This window comes from Phaethon lepturus, unplaced genomic scaffold (assembly GCF_000687285.1).
Source record: "Phaethon lepturus isolate BGI_N335 unplaced genomic scaffold, ASM68728v1 scaffold6111, whole genome shotgun sequence".
Taxonomy (NCBI): domain Eukaryota; kingdom Metazoa; phylum Chordata; class Aves; order Phaethontiformes; family Phaethontidae; genus Phaethon; species Phaethon lepturus.
The window spans coordinates 65,233-85,321 of NW_010518392.1; the positions used below are offsets into that span (position 1 = coordinate 65,233).

The 20,089-nt window shown below is 36.4% G+C and overlaps 1 protein-coding gene across 1 annotated transcript in view; it reads left to right on the top strand.

Annotated features, from left to right (window-relative positions):
• KCNH7 (potassium voltage-gated channel, subfamily H (eag-related), member 7) overlaps positions 1-19,623 on the top strand; it is a gene marked incomplete at its 5' end in the record, with an annotated part of 81,110 nt that extends 61,487 nt beyond the window's left edge. The window contains 4 exons of the mRNA XM_010296712.1: positions 8,670-8,933; positions 13,910-14,078; positions 17,514-17,706; positions 19,086-19,623. Of these exons, the coding sequence (XP_010295014.1) occupies positions 8,670-8,933; positions 13,910-14,078; positions 17,514-17,706; positions 19,086-19,352 (893 nt within the window). The remainder of the gene's footprint in view (positions 1-8,669; positions 8,934-13,909; positions 14,079-17,513; positions 17,707-19,085) is intronic.
• Between the last annotated feature and the right edge of the window lie 466 nt (positions 19,624-20,089).

The following is a 20,089-nucleotide window of genomic DNA, read 5'->3' on the forward strand; positions in this document are numbered from 1 at the left end:
TTTCCATGGATGTGATTTTAAAAGGCCACAAAAGAAAGTTCTTACAGAATGTTGTTACACAACTATTGCATGCACTTGCCCATGTTGACACAGACTGTAACAATCAAGTGGAATATAAAATAAAGCATATAGAAAACAAGGAAATCTTTCAGGAACAGGTTTTTCTGCCAAAAAGTATGAGCTGAAGCAGTACCTAGAGAATGGAGAAACACAGCCCCTGCCCCTGCTCTCTCCCATTCTTGTCCCCTTCCCCTAGCTTATTTATTTAAATGTTTACTTTATGAATAGATGACTCAGCCAAGCACTGTGCTGTGTCCCCAGCAAGAAAGCAGGGTAAGAATCTGGACGAAAATTGAAGCTCTTACTTAACTGTGTTAAACTGTTAGTATTATGCTGATGAAGTTTGCTTCGGCTTAATAAGAAAAGAGTTTCTAACATTCAGGCAGAGTGCCAGGTGGTTAAATGATCAGGAAACAACTAATATCTTGGCAGGCAGCATATGGCTTGAAACAAGACCTCATGTCCCCTAAATCCTTCCTACAGCATGAAATCCCTAACAAAAATTATATGGTCATCAGAGAGCCTCTCACCGTGGTCTTCCACCACTGCTGTTACTGTTATTGCTGTTACCACAGTGCCTAGGAGCCACCTCAGGGAGCTTCCACAGAAGAGTCTTGTTTCCAGGATTTGTTTCCAGAGATGCTGTTTACAGAGACCAAATCTGATCAAAATGTTGTATGCAGTCACACATGCCCATAGCCATCCTCTGAAAACAAAAGTAATAATAGTACTACAGTGAAAGCTGAATTTCTTGTAAAAGATAAGAGAATTCTAAACTTGATAGGAGAACTGCTTTGGCCTTTGCTTTGAATCCCTTCTGAGGTGCATGTTTATAATTCTTTGTTTTTGATTTTTTAAGTATAGTATTATTTCCTGAAGTATAAATCAAGAATTGTCCTTCCATTATTATCTGATTAGCATTAAAGTTGACACAAAGCCAGACAAAGCAAAGAAAATTCAGAGATAAGGCTGTCACTCCATCCCTAACTTATCCCATTGTACTAAAAATGGCACAAAAGAATAAATGAAGGATTGCATACTCACTTCAGCTTTAAAATTCTTGGCTTTCTAAATGTGCCTCAAATTCAGTTATACAAAACTAGCTACTTTCTTAGTCCATTTTAAAAAAGGAACATGGATCCTTATGGAAAAGTTACACGGTCTTTAGTCCAGGATGTTGGGGGGAGGTTTCAGTATCTTCTGCTGTCCCCTATTTCCAGAATCATCCAAACCTTCTTAGCTCAGAGAGAAAACACAGCAAAGGACACATTAACTTGCCAAACTCTCACAAGCAGCACTGAGACAGAACAGTAATTCAAACAGCTCTCTCCAGTACAGTTCATTTCCTTCACCATCGCTCTCCAGCCTACTGAAATCTTTCAGCAAAATTGCAAGGACTTGCTATAATGATGGAATTTCACTAGTTTGTATCTGTAGGTTCCCCAGTGAAGACTCAGGAGTTCCCACATTATGAATGAAATTAGAATTAAAGGAATTAAAAGCAGTCACAGAAAAATAAGAACTTTAAACCTTTTTACTACTGAGAGGAGAAAATGTTTTAACTTTCCTAAAATACCACCAGTAACCTACTTTTCCTAGGAGTAGGAATCTTCCTGCATCAGTTTCTAGACAGACATTGATTTTCCTTGGTGTTAGTGAAACACCACACACATATCTGACAGTACATTTTGTAAGTAGGGGGTCCTAAAGATAGGTGGGAAATCTGAAGGGAAACAATGAGTAGAAGTGAGGAAGGAGGAGGAAAACAAATGTGTGCTGAAGAATATAAGGATTTCCTCACCCCAGGTTTCAGCAGCCATTGTAAGTCTTTGGCATTGTTTCACATATTGAAGTCTGACAGGTATACAGACATCTGCTATACCAAGGTACTGAACAAAGACTTATAGATACACAAATCCACGTGCCTGGTGGAACTTCAGATAAATTCTCTCTACCAGTTTATGAAATGTCTCAAGAAATGTGTGTGTTCTAAAAACTCTTGTCTCCACCATGTTCTGAAAATGGCCAAGCATCGATATAACTGCATCTGTTTCAAAAGATTATTTTTAATCCAAAAAATCTCTGATGGAAAGAATCTATATTCACTTGTTCTTCATTATCTGCCAGATATTATGCTGTAGAAGGACATAACTGTTTATGATGTTCACAGAAGGAAAAACTGTAGTACTGTAGCCAGTCCTCATCTTACCATAAAAATCCGGCACTGCTCCTAAATTAAATCATTAATGAATATGTGATGACTTCAGGCTTCATTACATTGCTCTTTTTTATTTCTAAAATTTATAATCCTATGGTCCTCAAATGTGAAGAAATATCTTTATCACTGAGTAGGCACTGTGTGCTTTACTACTTCCTCTAAATATAACTAAAAAGCTGCAAATGTAACTTTCCACTTTTAAAAGAGAATTCTAGTGCAACTAACCACCAGAATACTATGTGATTATTTAGGTTAACAAAAGTAAATAAAGTGTATCAGCTTTTATGTTTATTCTCTTACTGTACTAAGCTTTATTACTACATTATATGTGATATATAAATAGCTTTCCTGTTCAGAGGATTACTGTATTATTACAGAGCATTATTACTATATTATATGTGATATATAAATAGTTTTCCTGTTCAGAGACGCTTGCTATACAAAGTGCACTGCAGATTTTAACAGTATAGTTTGTGTTCTGAGCTTTAGGACCAACTACTTCTCCTCACTATACCGATTTCTAATTTTTCATCTGAGATCGTTTGGAAAATATTTAGATCTGAACTTCTCAGGCTATCCAATACACATTTTGCACATCTTTCAAACTACTTTTCTTTTTTCATGCACACTAAATTTGTGGGGTTTCCATACAGTTTTCATGAATCAAAATGCATCCAAAAAGTAGGTAATTTTTCTAGTACTAATAATAAGACATCCTGTTAACTTAACTTGAATAGCGCTATAATAATCAACGATGTTTCAACAAGGAGCAAGAAAAACCTCTAGAGATACTAATTTATGCTTTCTTATCACTTCAATTTATTAGCTATAAGGACTTTATGATTAAACTTTCCTTAAAAGTTTTTGCTTTTTTCTGTACTATTTTGTCCTCGGGGATGTATTGGTAATGTGCAGTTGTTGGAGCACACTATGCTTTCAGCAGGCACTCAAAAATGTTTATGAAGGCAGCACCTCTCAGTTTCCCTGATCACCAGTCATGACCTAAGACGATCATGACAGCAATAGAAGATTGTCCTGAAAACAGACAAATTTCTCTTCAGCTGAAAAATGGTAGAATACTTTGTTCAAGTTGTTCATCTTCTGGAATGGACTTTCAGATGACCTTTCCTGGGACATGTTCCTTGTCAGGACATCAGTTGAGGCTGGTTTTGACAAACATCCAGATGCCACGATATGCAGCGTCAGAACTCTGAGACTGAGTATAGGCCAAGTTCATTCTGAGGGACAAGAGCTCAAGCACTAAAATTCAATATTTATAAATGTCTTAGGTTTGTTTAAGTGAATTCAGGGTAAGTTATAGTACTTTCTGACATTTGAGAAGGGTTAAATATCTCTATAGTTTCAGACAAATTTTCAGGTAGCAAAGGTGGAGTAGCTCTCGTTTCAAATGTCACATACCAAATGAAGTCCAGAATTTTATCTATTGCTTGTCATGCATTTGTAAAGTTTGTGGGGATCACATCCTTCTCCCGTTGGAAAATAAATCCACTAAAGTTCTTGATACTGTTTCCCATAAGACTGTTTGCAAATCAGTACAGTTTTCTCTCTGAAGATTTTAAATTCATTAAAATTAAGCAATAAATAGTTAATAGAACTTGTGAATTAAAAATACATTCTGAAGTCTGTCATTGGAAGGTCCTGTATGAACTTAATTTTCAAGGAAAAATGTTAATTGTACATTGGGTTGAGAGACCAAATCTGAAAGACCCAAGTCAAAGAAAGGACGGCAACAGGAACAAAAGCCTCAGAGATCTTGCCTGTGGATTTCATTGTTATAGTAATATATCTTAAAGGAATACAAATTACTGTAACTTTTGTCTTTTATTCTTAGACACATGAAAAATACAGCAAAAGGGTGTATCTTGACCATAGAAACACTTACCCACTGGATGACCAGACACTGAGTTGCTTTTCATTTTCATGTTCACAAGCAATCAGCTTCCTCCTTTTTTATATTCTTCTGTTACCTAGTCTATCAGAAGGCACTCAATTATATTTAGCAATGTACTCCATACTAGTCACATTCGACTAAGTATGAAGCAAACAGCAAAGAAAAATAATTAGGAGCATTTTAATTAGCAGTTTAATAATCCTAAAATCCCTGATAGGCATTGTACAGAGTAGTTTAGCCTACATACAACTTGAATAGATTTCTCTGGAATCACCCCTCATTATATATTGGTCCTGCTCCACAGAACTAGTAATTTTTGATACTACATAAATATTATGCATCGATTATATTGTTCTTAAGCCACTAAGTGAAAAGCAGTGATTGCAAGAATTAGGATTACCATTTTCCCTGACTGATTTTATGCTGCTCCCCATCTGTATAGTGGAAAACATAGGCATGGTTTGAACGTCAGTGCTCAAATTATGCACCAACAGCTTTTGATTTTTTTACATCTTTGAGATTTTTCACTTTTTGTACCCTGTTTGTGGTATTGTATATAACATACTATCTGTCTGAAATGCTTGGTCACTGACTTTTCGTTCCAGATATTTGCTGCCTGTGTTGCATGGGTGGGCACATAAGGCATTTTTGTGCTCTCTGACAAGGTAACTGACATTTTTTAAATTAAAGAACAGATAACAAATAGTCATGATGACTAGCAAATATTTTGTTCATATGTGAGAAAGACAGCTAGACCACCACAGGAATATTTGTGAATATCACATAAGAAAGAGCTAATAACAGTTGAACCTAAATACTTGCTGGGGATCTGAAGATCTGCAGACCCTTTGAGCAATCAGCTATACCTCCTTCCAAGTCAGAGTGTGCATTTCTCCTTATGAAGGGACGTACTTGGTGTAGTGTGAAAATCATATGGTAGGTTTTTTCAAAGGAAAGGGAAGATGTCCTGTCTGCTGAACAGATTTATAGTTATGCAGATCATGTTAATGATAAGGATTATCTGTTTTATGATTTGGGATATAAATTGTTTTCTGTGGGGATGAGGAAGTTATTCACCTCATTTCCTACACAAAATTGAATTTGTCTAGGCATATTATGGAACTCTTTATTGGATGGCTGAAAAAGGGAGTAAAATGTCTTAGGTTTTAACACTAGGCTATGTAGTTAGCCTGATTAAGTATGACAAATTCCAGTTAATGGAAATACAGTAATATTAAACAATGCTGCTCTACATGTAATATATTACTGACACTATCACCAATATTGTTTGCAGCAGACTAATACATTAAGAGAAAATATGTCTAGATCATGCAGACTGCCACTGTTTGAATAATGCAAAACTTCAATACTACATGCTGACCATGGCACACAAAAGAAACTTGTTTGACCTCTGGTAACCGTCCCACCAAGCTGGATTTATGCCAGTATTTCTGTGAGTCTGCCATAGCTATATTTCATTGTCCTCAGGACAACCCCATTTCTTCCCTTCCTTCACCAGTGCAAGCACAAAGAGCAGGACACAAACCTTCTGATTTTGGAGACTTTGGAATTTCCAGACAGCAAATGTCAGAGGATATTGCCTGTAAACTTGGCAGGCACCCAAAACACATAACAGGCTAAAGCAAGTCCCATAAAGAATGTAAATTATGTTTGTACATGTTTGGTAAAGCAGGAAGTTACAAAATATAATCTTCAGCAAAACATAGTTTCTAGAAATCAGAAACAGAGAGTGAAACTTGTCTTACTGAAAACTGAAAAAAGAAGGAGGAAGCACTAGGATGAGGGGGTTTTTTTAAGCATTACATTTATCTTGGGAAACAGAAGAGAAAGGAGAAGAGAAACCTTTTGAAAACTTGAGTCTGTGTGATAGAAGGTGAATTTATCTATATGTACACGTACACAAATAGAAAACTCTTCTGGAAAATTCATTACAAACCAATGACTGGATTTCATTATAAAAAGAAGGAGGAATTGGAGAAATTCACACTCTGAATAAAGCACTATCTATATATTATTTGTAACTGAGCTACAGAGGCACTCCTAAGATGTTGAGCCGAGTTACAGAGCTTACACCATCATCAGGTCCTGAAGAGCCAAACAAAAAATGCAGTTCCCATTTTAATTCCTACTCTAGGTGCAGAGTATCAATGGCAGTAAAGTCAAAGATGCATATAGCTGATGAACAAATATTCCCTGATTTCAGTAGGCAGGACCATACATTCAACAGATCTCTGCTTTTATTCTAATGCCAGTGAGTTCATTATAACTGGACAGCATTGAGAAAAGAATACGTTCTGTTGTTCTGATACAGATAGAGACTAAATGCAGGGATATCTATTGAATTACCCTGGTTTTACAGCAGTGTAATCATTAGCAGAATCTGGCTTCTTGTTTTTAGATATTTTAGTAGTCTGTGAATATCACAGCTAAGACAGTCTGCTATAATTCAGCTGCCATACAGTTTTTTCATTAGAGTCTCAATGATGTCCTCTTAAAATTAGTCCACTGAGTGATTTATATTCCACAGGGTGCTCATTACAGCTACTGTTAGTTCACAAAATCCCGTGAACATAAAAAATTATACTAAAAAATGGCAATTTCAAACTTTCATTAGGAGGTCTTTTTCACAGGTTGAAGTCAGTCAAGTAGTAAGTAAATAAGAGAATTTACTGTAGTGTGACTGTATGTATTTCACCATATATTCCCACAAGAAAAGCCATGGGAGACATTTACATTAGAATTTTCTTACAAAGCTTTATTTTGCTTTTGTACTGTTTTGGAGATGGAATTGCAGAGAGCATGGTAATTGACTCTCCAGTCTGAGCATCCCCGAAGAGCTTTACACCAGCAGTCCATTTGCATTTGTGTTGATGCCTTTGCAGTATCAGAGTATCTCTTATAGCTAGTAATCTTGCTTAACAGAAGCCAAATAAAGTCACTTCAGTCCAGGGCTGTGTTAATTGCCCTTGGAGACTCTAGAGGGTACAGTTACAGGAGCTTTAGTATTGGTTTTGTTTTGTTCACCATTACCTGCCCTCACTGCTCACAGATATCTGGACTCCTGTAGAGTGTTCTGTACAGATATTGCATTCTCTTTATGTGCAGATAAAGAGGATTGGATGAGGCCACAGTTTCATTTTCTTATAGTGACCAGAAAACAGAGAAGAAACCTAGGGAATATACTAAATGTTGTAGGCTGTAAAGACTACAGACATTGCAGAGCTATGTTGATTAGTAATTAGCACAAAGCAGATGGGAAATCATGCTGTCTCCCCATGAAGTTAATGCAAACTAGTTACAGTATTTATATGTTGTTGAGACTACCCTGCTAAAATGTGTTTTAAATAAATAGCAAAATTGAAATTATCTTGACATTTCAGTTAAAAATAGGTAAGATCAAATATTGAATTGGAAATTAGCTTTCAAGTTTATGCTGAAAAGAGATCAGGAGTTCTCTACATTCATAAATGATCATTTTTGGGTTCAAATCCTATTTAATTCTTACAATGTGTTTTTAAAGGCATCTGCTTTAAATCTAGTTTTATTTGCCACTTCTTAAGAGGACTGAATCTGCTGTTCCTCACTACAGACCTTGAATGTGATTAATGAAAGATTCATTCTCAACTTGATTGGTATTCTGCTACTATATATCACAGCATGTTGTGTACTCTTCTTATTCAAAAGACTGGAGGTTCAGAGAATTAATTGCAATTAATTCTAAAGACTAAGGAATTTGGGCTAATTCGGAAAGTTGTTTTGAGATGATTCCACAAAGACAGACAAGGAACTCCCTTCTTTTTGTACAAGTAGGGCTTCTCTCTACCATACCAATCCTAAATATAGGTTTGACAGTAATGAGCATGGAGAGCTATGCTCTCTGTTTAGGTGGGCCCAGGCATTTTGAGGTTGAGGGGTTGATTAATACATTTGCCCTTTCTGGGAAAACTATAATCAGCGAAGATGCTTTTATGTGGGCACAACTTAAATGGGTAGTTCTGATACCAAGTCTGAGATGCATGACTTAGCCTGTCAAGACTGTGAGAAATGCCAAAAAATGTGAGAAATTGGAAGAGGGAGTGGAATAATAAATTATTTTTAAAACTTTGGAATATAAGGCTTTCTCAAATCTCAACCTCACCTGGAAAAAACAGTGAGAAAACAGGAGGACTGTGTTGAATAAAGCCTTTGCTGTTTTGATATAAGCAACTTTTTGCATAATGAGTTATGGTTTAGGGACTGCGAATCCTTACTACATATATGCAAATGTCTTCTAGAACTTCAAAAGAAGTAAGAATCTCCTCCAATACAGGAATCAAAAAAGGCTTTAAAGTAATTTATTCTAAGAGACAGTGAACTTCCTAACTGATATCATAATCATTTCCATCCTCAGACCAGAATAAACTAGAACACAGTTTCATGAACTGCATATTATCATACACAATTGTTTTTATTTAACAGATTATTTCAAAGAGGATGATCAGAGTGATCCTGAACCCTCAGGGGACACCACCAGATACTATCAATCTATTAAGAAACACTTCGAGGAGAAAAGAAGTGGGTCATCATCTTTTGTGTCCTCCATTGAAGATGAGCAAAAGCCCCTGTTCTCTGGGATAGCTGATTACCCATCTGTAACAGAGAAAACCACAGAGGTGGACTTTGAAGAAATGGTTCATGCCACAGAAGAAATTCTTATTGGCAAAAGAAGCAATTCTTGCAAAGGTAATCTATCTGATGCTATTTTGTAAAGTTTGAGTGGACAACTTTTTTTAGTCTAATTATAAAAAATCATTTTCTGAATGGTTCTATTGATTCTTTACACAACATTTTCTTTTGTGTTTCCTGAAAGGTTAGCAAGAAAAAACAGTTTAGATAAAAGATTATTATTTCTCAAAAGGATTAGTGTAGTTTAATACACTGGCTGTGGGACTGGATTACAGACCCTCCAAAAGGCTATTCCAGGCTTTGTTAATACACAATTTGGTAACTGAACCACCTTAGGAAAGTCATTTAAACAAACTCTTTAAAGTTGTCAGCTGGTACTGGCCTTCATTGAGTGTCCATGGATGAAAACTGCACTCAAAGCAATAAATAATCCCTCAAAGGATGTTTGATATGCCAGGGTTGGGTGACAGTAAAAAAACCTAAATAACGAGAGATAGATAAACCTAGTGATGGTTGCACATGTACAAAAAAAATGTTTTCAGGTAATTAGTTTCATTCTCTGTATTGACAAGGCACAAATAAAATTAAGTTAAAAAAAATCATAATAGCTTGAAAGAATGCTATCCCATTTTGCTGCATGTGTTGGTTAAAAGGAATACCATTACATCACACAGATGAAATCCTGACTTCCATAAGTAAAACACAAGAACAAAGATTTGGCCTTTTGATAATGACAAATGATCAAAAACTATTAAGCAATTTGTTAATTTCACATAGAGTTAAATCACGTAATTAAAATTACATCTAATATGCTAAAATATTAATATTCTCAGTGATGTGAAAGGAAATTAATGAAAAGACTCAGATTAATATGCAATTTAACTATTACTGAAAGTTTGTTTGTAATTGTTTCAGTCTGAAGGTAAGAATTACATATTTACTGTTTAACACTCTTTTCCCCAGCAGTTTGATTCCACAGAGGAAATTTAACCATTTTACCATCACTCAATAAAGTTTAGGCTTTTAGGCTATAATTTTAAAGTGTCATAATGATTAATCAGGTGAAACAATGTAGTTTTTACATTTCAAAGGTATGACTATGTGAAGCCTGGTCTCCTCGGGTTAGGGCTATATAAATCTGCACCACATAAACTTGTTGCACACATAATGCAATTTCAAAGCTTACCTTTCCTCCACCAATAGCCAGAAATGTGTCTTTGCAGCTATAGCAACGTTTTCCAAGGCAACCTATCACAGATTTTATTTGAGCTAAATTTGGCATGCCTAAAGGTTACATATTTTGATTAAGACCACATTCTTTTTTCCACTTTGTAATCTAGCACTTCTGGTAATGTGTGTGAAAGCTCATTACCTTTCTTGCAACTTTCATAAAAACTTCAAGGTCAATAAAATGGTATCAGCTTTGATTGATACATGTTTTAAACTAAATTCTTATTCCTGCTATTAATTAGAGGGTGGTTATAACTTACCATAAAAGTAGTTATAAACATAATGAAATTTTGAAATAAACTCTGCTTGTATGTATGTATGTTTATAATCCACATATAATTCTTGAATACAAATGCACTTGTATAAAGCTACCACGATTCATTACCACTGTGACTGATACATATTTAATTACCTTTTGTTTTGTTTTAAGCTTTGGTCGTTACTGTTGATGAATGGAAAGACTATGCATTGGATAATGTGGGCAGAAACTGCATAAACTTCTCTCTCATAATCCTGAAATGCAACTTGTAATGTTAAACACACAGCTCTTTTGAGAAGACTGATAATTTTCCCATAGCTGGCAATCTATATATTGTGGGAAAAATGCGATTTCCTATTTTCAATTGGTCATCACTTGGGCTCTAAGATTGATTGTTCAAGTGAACCAAGTTATACATTTATCAATTTAGTTCTCAGTCTAGGATTCTTCAAGCCCTGGAAGAGTATAGTTGGTTATAACGTTGTAACTGCCGTTGGGCTTTTCTAGGGATACATGTGTATGTGGAATTTACCTGAAAAGGTGCTTAGAACAGTACAATACCATGTCTTATAGTGTATTAACTTGTTTATAGTGTATGAAGTGGTTTTATAATTTGAGTGCCAATTCATTTGCTTTGTCACAAATTTAATGTTTATTGTAATAGTCCACAAATACATATTCTGGGACAAAAAACAGCTGTGATATCCCTGGTATAATCCACGGCATTGAAAAATATATGATTTTATTGAATTATTTATTGTGTAAAATAACCAACAACTTGGTTTTTACAGGACATTAAAAAGCAATGAAATGTATGGCCTATATTTTTAGTTTATACTCCTGAAATTCACTACTTAAAAGTAAATCCAATGGATTTACAACATCCATAGTATAGAATTTTACCTCTGAATTTGTCCTTGTCTGCAACCTTCACTTTGCTGAGAGCTTTCCAACTTCCTTGGACACTGCAAATTGTGCCATGTGTGCCTGCTAACACCAAATTACATGCTTCTCTGACACTGTTTTGCTATTTCCTTCTGTTGGCTTAAGTGGTTGAGAAGCTGAACAAGTTTCTGTGTAGCCAAAACGAAATCTCTTTCCCCTTCCTTCTGCTCAGTACACAAAATCAGCTATAGGTCATGTCACATGAAATTCAAACACTCTCTACAGCTCCAGGAAACTTTCTACCACCTGCTAACCGAAGATCAGACAATGCAGTAAGCACCTTCCTCCAATAAAAAAGAGAAGCAAGCCTCCCTCTCCACGTCACGTAGTAAGAGCTCCCCTTCCTGGCTAAATCTGCTTGAAATACTAAATTTAAGCATGATTTTTTTTTTTTAATTTCTTTACTTAGAGCAGCACTGCCCAAAGATGTGTTTGAAAAGGATTAGCTAATAGCATTTGAACAAACCTCTCATGTCACCCACACTATGTTTTTTTCTCTTTTCCTTGAAACATGGCTCTGGCTGCTATGGTTGCTTAGAAATAATTCACAGTGTGAAATGAATGTAACCTATGCTGAGTTATCAGCATGCAGAGCCAAGAGAAGTGTTAGGAGAAGCTCTGAGCACACCATTCAGGGACTACTGGGGCATGTGGGATTCAAATCCAACTGCTCATACAACAGAGGCGGACACTTTGTAAGCAGTCAAGGATTCTGTCCAGCTGTATGTTGAAGCAGCAGCCTGAGCGCAGTAAGAACTTTTAATACGTTCTGTAACTTCACGAAGTTAAATAATTACAAATACAACCCTAATGGGAGTTCTACTGAACAGGTGTTAAAGTTTTAGCAGCCTTTTTTATCACAGCAGAGGAGAATCTGAGTGGTACTGAGCAATTTTTGACTGTCTGCATGACAACAGATTCACTCAAAGTAACGAAGGCTTGAGGGGGCTGGGGGTAGATGTAGAAAAAGCACTGTTCATCCTAAATATGTCACCTGTAGTCGCTGCAAAGCTGACAGCATGATCTTCATTCTAATACAACTAATATATCCCGCGATAAATGATTTGTAACCTTTCACCAGCTTGGCGAACAGGAGAAACAGCCTAAAGCCAGGAATGTAAACTAATTAATAAATGCACAGAGGTGTAAATTAAGTGAATTGAAAGAAGAAGGAGAAATAGCTCAAATCAGAAATCCAGGCAAAAGGAAGGAGAGCCGCTGAGTTCTGTTTGGGTAGTAAAGTGCAGTGTTTGATCACAGAGAGATCCAAGAACTGAGAAGAATAAGAGAGATGGAATTCAGGCACAGCAGGTACAGGGTGGGGCCTGAAGTAATCATCTTTTTTTTTTAAAAGGACTGGAGATAAATAAGTAATTATGAATGGCTCGTATAAAGAGTATGTTTTTGTATACTTTCTATACTGTATATACTATATATATGGATTAGAAGGAGAACTAAATTCATCAAGCTAGCTGAAACTCGTAAGATCGTAGTTATGCAATTGGACCTCTTTCAGCTTGGAATAAATTTATTTTCTCTATCTTAATGCAAAATTTTACCTGTAGTTCAAACAGGAAAAAAGAAAAAGAAAAAAAAAAAGAATTATTATTTACTGTGAAGCTTCATTTAATATTAAAGTGATCTCTGACTGACCCAGCAATGCTGAATATTTCATTCTTCTAGGATTCACAAATTATTAAACAAAATGAACGGGTACCTTCCACCCCACAGCACTGTAAGAGCCTCTGAGACATGCTTTACACTATGATGTAAGGGTTGTGTTGGAGACTAGTGATATTAAAAACTACATCAATGAGAATTAATTTTGGTTTTGAAAATAATAACCAGTATCCCTTTGCAAGCAATATGAGCTGCATTAAATGGCCTCTGTCTGCGAGAAAACATATTACACTTCACCAACCTTGTTAAGACAAGCAGTGTTACAATTATTGGTAAGAAAGGCAGCTAGCTGAGGTCTGGCAATTTTATCTAAAGAGGGCATTCCAATCCACTGTAATGCATGTCCAATGCTGTAAATGCAATGCAGCAAGTCCTGCTTTTACACCAAAAAGCTAAACAGTAAATACACTTCAACAGCACACTCAAGGGCAAGAGAAGAGGTTTTAGCCAGGTCTCTGAAATACACACAATCAAAGACATTCAAGTACATCATTTAATCCGCTTAGCTTAGATCAAATATTTCTAACTTCATTGAACAGTGAACTGCTAAAAAAAAAAAAAAACACACATTGAAAAAACTGAAAATTCATTGGTAAAATAATAGAAAGAAAACTAAAGAAATAAGAGCCATTCAGTGGCAGAACTCTGATAATGCTGACTGGACGAAGCTGCTTGTTTATCTACAGCTTCAAAATGTTAGCATGTTGATATTGTTAGTTTAGAATTTTATAACTTTTGGATGTGACCACTTTTATCTTTACTTAAACAGTAGTAAGGAACAAAGAGAGTTGTTCAGGCAGTGTGCCAGCATACCAATCTGATTTTCGAAGTTTTGAGAAACACTAGTAAGTGGGATGCTTGAGGGGTGCCAACAGAATGTATATGAAACGATACTTTTATATGGTTTGTTTTTCATCAGATATCAGTGACAAAAGAGATTGGGAGCCAGAGAACATCCAGGAGTATCAGGACTCCCCAACTCAGCCAGCATTACCCCATGTTACATGGGGCATTTGTGAAACTGAAAGTGACTTTATATACGGGGAAGTGGAGAATCGATTAGATTTACTTCAAGAACAACTCAACAGGTAAAAACAGAGATATGACCAAAAAAAAAGATATATGTGAAAAAGTACATAATACAACTGATATTAATGATGCTACAATAGGAATGAATTTGTGCAGGAAGTTTCCAAAACCATTCAGACCTTCAGAAGTTCAAAAGTACAAAAATATGCCTGATGGGACTATCACTTTGTTGCCTATATGTATTTTGAGAAGCCTAAATATCACCTGCATTCAGTCTTCCAGATTCTTGGGAAAATCTGCTCTGGGAAGGCTGGGTACAAAATTTTTAATTCATTGCCAGAATATTCATGTCACTTACCTCTGGGTACCCACATTAGCTGCTCTGAATTGCCTTGCAGAAGAGCCTTTCTCTTCAATTGACTGTTTAGGAAGTCAACATTTCAATGAAGAAGCTGTAATGATGCACCTAAACTTGTTAAATTTAAATTTCACCTCACCCAGAATGTTGTTCTCTTAACAGTGATCCCTAGATATTTATAGGTGCACAAAATGATGATTTTCAGTATCTTCGATATCTGAAGTACTTTTTGTTTCCTGGAGATGCAAAATAAAAGTTGCCTTGTTTAAAAAACACAAATTCCCCTTTTGATGCATTAATGGATTTTGCAACTGCCTCTATAATAAGTAGGACATGGGAGTTTGCAAAGGCAAAATACTTTTACTTGTTACAACAGAAAGCAGATGCTTTCTTTGTCAGGTATTCAAAAAACATGTGGACATGGCACTTCAGGACATGGTTTAGTGGGCATGATGGTGTTGCACTGATGGTTGGACTTGATGATCTTGAAGGTCTTTTCCAACCTTAATGATTCTGTGATTTTGTAATTCATTATTACCTTTGCTTAATAAAATGGCTCTTCCTTCTCTCGTTTGTACACTACTCTTTGCTGGCAGCTAAGCAGCATAGCTTATAGCATCTTAAAATATGGTTACAGAATTCTGATCCATCCTACACTATAATTTACCATGTAATTTCACTTAATTTTAAAATGCCCTATGCTCAGGTCTGTGGTTTTTTTATTTTCATTCTGCAATTCCATTACTTTCAATATTTTTCCACGACAAATGCTATGACACACACTCAGCCCTAATTATACTTTATTAGCTCTTCATTGGCATTCTGTGCTGTATATTTTAGCAATCAGTTTAAAACCAGGTTAACTGCATATTGCTTCCTTCATCTACCATAAGCCAATCAAACCATAGTATTTTTCATTTCTGAATACTGTATAGTACATTAAAAAGACATTTTTAACATGCAAGCTTAAATTGCTGTAATTTCTAATTGCAGTAAAGTCGTGTAATCTAAGTAACTGTAAATGCCACGTAACTAAACAGCTGCATGTTTCCCGTCAACACTGTATAGTCTTTTGGTTACATTTCTTTTCCTGAAATCTTAAGCTCTTGAAACTGAAGTTATACCTCAAATTTACCCATAGTTTTAGCAAATTCTTATGCAAGTTCTCAGTATTTTTTAAGGGAGAAAATATCATTGCTGTTGATAAACTAAGATTTAAATTGTTATGGATTTTATGAAATAATTTTATTCTTTAACTCTTCACATGTTCTTAAAGCTTTTTATGCTTTCAGGATTTTGGGTCTTGCTGGGTCTTCTATGAATGTAAAAGACAATATTCTATCTTGCTTATGTTAGATCTGACCTGCTGGACTGAAAACCAGGGTCACTTCTTTCCGACCTTTTCCATGCCAAGTTAGAGGCTTGGCATAACACTCAAATTATTAAATGGATATAGAAGGATGGAAAGCCTTGTATGAGGAATATGGCCCTAGAGCCATCTCTGTTTCTCCTCTTTAAGCAATTGGAATTTCATGGAGTCTGTGGGCCAAGTATCTAAGGTTGTCCTGTTTGTTCATCCTTGGGTAGCATGACATGAACTTATTTTAAACTTTGGAGAAAGGAGGGAGAAGATGTGTATGGAATTATGATGAATAAAGACTACCAGAGGTATTCTTTGATTTGAAGTACCAGGAAACTCCCATCAAGTGCTAACAAAGTAAGAAGGGAGCAATTTTAGAGTTAATTCAAAGCCAAAGACAATTGTGGATGCAAGTCCTCCAATGCTATATGCCTTTTATTCACTAAGATGTTAAGGCCCAGGTTTAGCAGATGGAAGCTCTCTGGATGGTGGCATGCTGCTGCTGCTGCAGTATTTTCCCCGGTGGCATCAGCATCATGCTTGCATGGTATCAGCACAGTCGCAAGTATCAAAGAACCAAGGGAGCTGAACAAAAGGGCGAGTAGGGTATGACTGGCTGTAACCTCTGGGTTTGGGCCTTTCTTTACGAGAGCTGATGTCACAAAACAGCTTCTCCCGGTAGAGGACGAAACAGTATCCTAAATATCCTTTGGGTGTACCCTTTCGGATTAATTTCATAGATGCATTTATAAATAAATGACACAGGCAATGGACAACTCCAACATGATAAAAAATAATACCAAACAGTGAAGCACCTGGTGAAAGCAAAAATCTGTCAGCACAGGATCAATTCTGCTGCTGTAGGGAGCCCAAGTAGTAATATTCACAACATTAAAGGCTGCTGGCAAAGGTTTGTTTGTTCTGTCAGAAGATGAGTTGCAATACAGAAGGCTGTATATCTGTATTACAGTCTGTCATAGCATGTTTCGTAGCCTTCCAGCAGCTGGGGAGGCACCATAGGCATTACCTGCTGCTGAGTTTGTCATGGATCTTGGCAAGACCATTTGAAAATCATTTCAGTGCTATGGAATTGTAAGTATGAACAACATAAGCAGCTCAAGTGTTTCCAAAGGCATGTACAAATTTATGAAAAGGAAAAAAAGAGAGAAAAAAGCTACTAAATTTGAACATCAGAAATGTTGACAGTAATTCTGAGGCCTGAATAAATTTTCACAGTAAGGAGACTTGGACTGTTGCTCTTTTTCATGATCTTGAAAACATCTTTCATTTTCTAAGTGTGGAAAAACATAAATGTCATTTTCTGCTTATTTCAGTGCATTATATTAGCATCGGGATTGTCAGAATTAATTGTCAGATGCATCAGAAATAATGTCCCATCCTCAGACAATACAAATCAATTTAGTTACAATGAAGAGAGTACATTTATTCCAGTTAATTTCAACCAAAGACCTGGTCCCCCATGTCACTTTTTGTGGCAAACATAAAGGACAGTAATGAATCCATTCTTAATGTAGCAAAAAGATCAGAGACAAGCGTGCAGATATGTTCTGCAAAGGCAAGGTAGAGCCAGCAAGCTTTGGAAGGGCTCAGTACTCCCTCTTCTGTTCTTTCCTGTTTAAGACATGGTCATGTCATAATAAGCAATAGTTTGTTTATTAATAAGCTGCAGGTCCCTCTTGAATGCATCTGTAATAAGTATGTTAAAAAATACCTATTCCTGACCACGAGTTAACTGATTCTGTGTTACTTCTCTAGACTTGAATCCCAAATGACTGCTGATATCCAAACCATCCTGCAGCTTCTGCAAAAGCAGTCAACACTCATTCCGCCTGCCTATAGCATGGTGACTGCAAGTGCAGAGTATCAACAGCCAGCAATCCGGGTGATACAAAAGCTTCAGCCTGCAGCATCAATTAAAACGGACAGAAGTTTCAGTCCTTCATCTCAGGTGTGTTCATGTCCCATAGGATCAAAAGAGGTTGGCTCATCTTTTTAGCTTATGATGGAAGAAAAGCATACCAATCTAGGTGCTTGTTCACTTAGTTTAAGGAATACAATATTATTATTTTGAGCTGGCACCTCCACAGTGGACTTAGATGCCACAGTTCCAGAGGCCGCATTTTCTGTGATCGTTGTAGAGATCCATACAACAATCTTATAATCAGACTGATCTACTTAATTATCATGCTTTTCTCAAAAGTTAGCAGAAATCACAAATACTAGACACGGCTGTAAACCACAAACACCTCCTAGCATCAGACCTGCCTGCATGCATGCATCTGCCATAGATCCCATTCATTAAGTCCTGAGAAGCACCATGACTATGTTTTCCTCAAGGTACAGACCAGACAAGTCCAGCTGATGCAGCATGGTGGTTACACACATATGGATATGGGAGTGGCTAAAACCGTTGTTATGTCCAGTCCCTTGATACTGCTGGAAATATGAACCTACAGAGCTGTGACATATCTGCATTTCCCGATACATGTTTTCCACTCCAGCTCTGTTCGGGCAAAATTTTATGATTTTCCAAATTTTGGATTTCTGGAGTTTAACAGCTTGGGCAGAGATGTGGCATATTATTTCCAAACAGGCTGCTATATATCTAGGAATCCCAAACCAGTGATGTAGCATACGATTAGTAAATCCAGCATGCTTGGCTGTGTCAGATTCCTCATGCGTATGCTGGAACGCGTATGGGCATAGTAAGTCCAACACATTCAGAAGGCATCAGTTCGCATGCATAAAGTTTTTCAGGGCCGCAAATGTGCAGCGGTAGTTTTCAGAAGTGTAAACCTACTGTGCAGATACCTGCACAAAATATATACACATATCTCTGAACAGAAATATGGGCACCCTCTGCAAACATCAGCAGGCACACTGCACACTTCACCCAAATTCCAAGTTTAACAGTGAAGAAGAACTGAATGCTGAAACTGGAATCCAAATGGTAATAATGTTCAGAATGTTGAAATTCCAGAGTTATGTATGAAACAAAATTGCAAATTCAGAAATGTTGAAATCCATACTCTTAGATCAGGTCTCAAGAATATTCAGTCCTTGAGAATGGGCTGTTCATGTGTGTATCTTGATGCCACAGAAGTCTGAGAAGGGGACAAGATATCCAGGCTTCTACAATTAATCATCAGAATTGCATTTAATTACATTAAATCAAATGCAGTGCCATGTAAAAATATTTCAGTACACTGCTTAATTTTCAAACATGGTTTTCCAGCAACCATATGAATGTGCTAATTTTGAGCAGAACAAGAGCCTGGAAGAAACCAATTTAATTATTACCATCTTGTTTCTTCTCCTCCCTTTCAGTGTCCTGAATTTCTAGACCTTGAAAAATCGAAACTTAAATCCAAAGAATCCCTTTCAAGTGGAGTGCATCTTAACACAGCCTCAGAAGACAACCTGGCTTCTTTTTTAGATCAAGAACGTGACCAGTCTGTAGAGTGTCCACCACAGCATTGTAAAACTTATCTCCAGCCAATGAGGCACCCTTCCTTGCCAGAATCTTCACTAAGCACTGTAGGAATCTTGAGTCTTCATAGGCATGTTTCTGATCCGGGTCTTCCTGGGAAATAATACTTTTATACTATTATTTCACATAAAAATGTAAGTGCTTTTAATGGCTGTTTTTCCTTTTTTTTGTATTTAAATCCTCTATACTTGACTCAGGGGCTACAAGGAATATACCATTATATGCAAAAGTACTGTATATTTTCCTAAATCTGAAGCTTGTAAGGTAAAGTTGGGCAGTTCTGATGTAAATATATATATATACACACACAATAACTGTATGTTCCAAATGTAAAACTGCCAGCATTCTCAAGGCACCTTATATTTTTATTTTTTTTAAATAACATGCATGTTCTGAAATTACAGTTTATGTTGCATGGAGATTACCATTTACTACTGTCATGGAAATAGTATTTTATTGTGGATATGTCTTCAGAGCAAATAGGAGACCAATAACAGTAATTCACATAGAAAACACGCCTACCTGACCAAGCTAAAATTCAAGCAAAATCTTCTAGCTCACTTTTGAAAATTGATTTATCTTTCCTGTAGTGAGCTTTTTACAATAAACCACAATGATTCTGAATCTAGAGAAAGAATAAGGTAACCAAGTCTTCTAGGTTGGTTCTGAAGGTCTTCTGAAGGTTCTTTCTCTCCTTCAATTAGGAGAGAAAAACCAGCCTCCTTCCAAACTAGTTGAAGTAGGGCAGTATTTTTGGAGACAGGAAAACTCTGCCACATGCTGGAAAGTATCACCATAGGCCACATCCACAAAACCTCATAAATTGAATAATTTGTTTTGA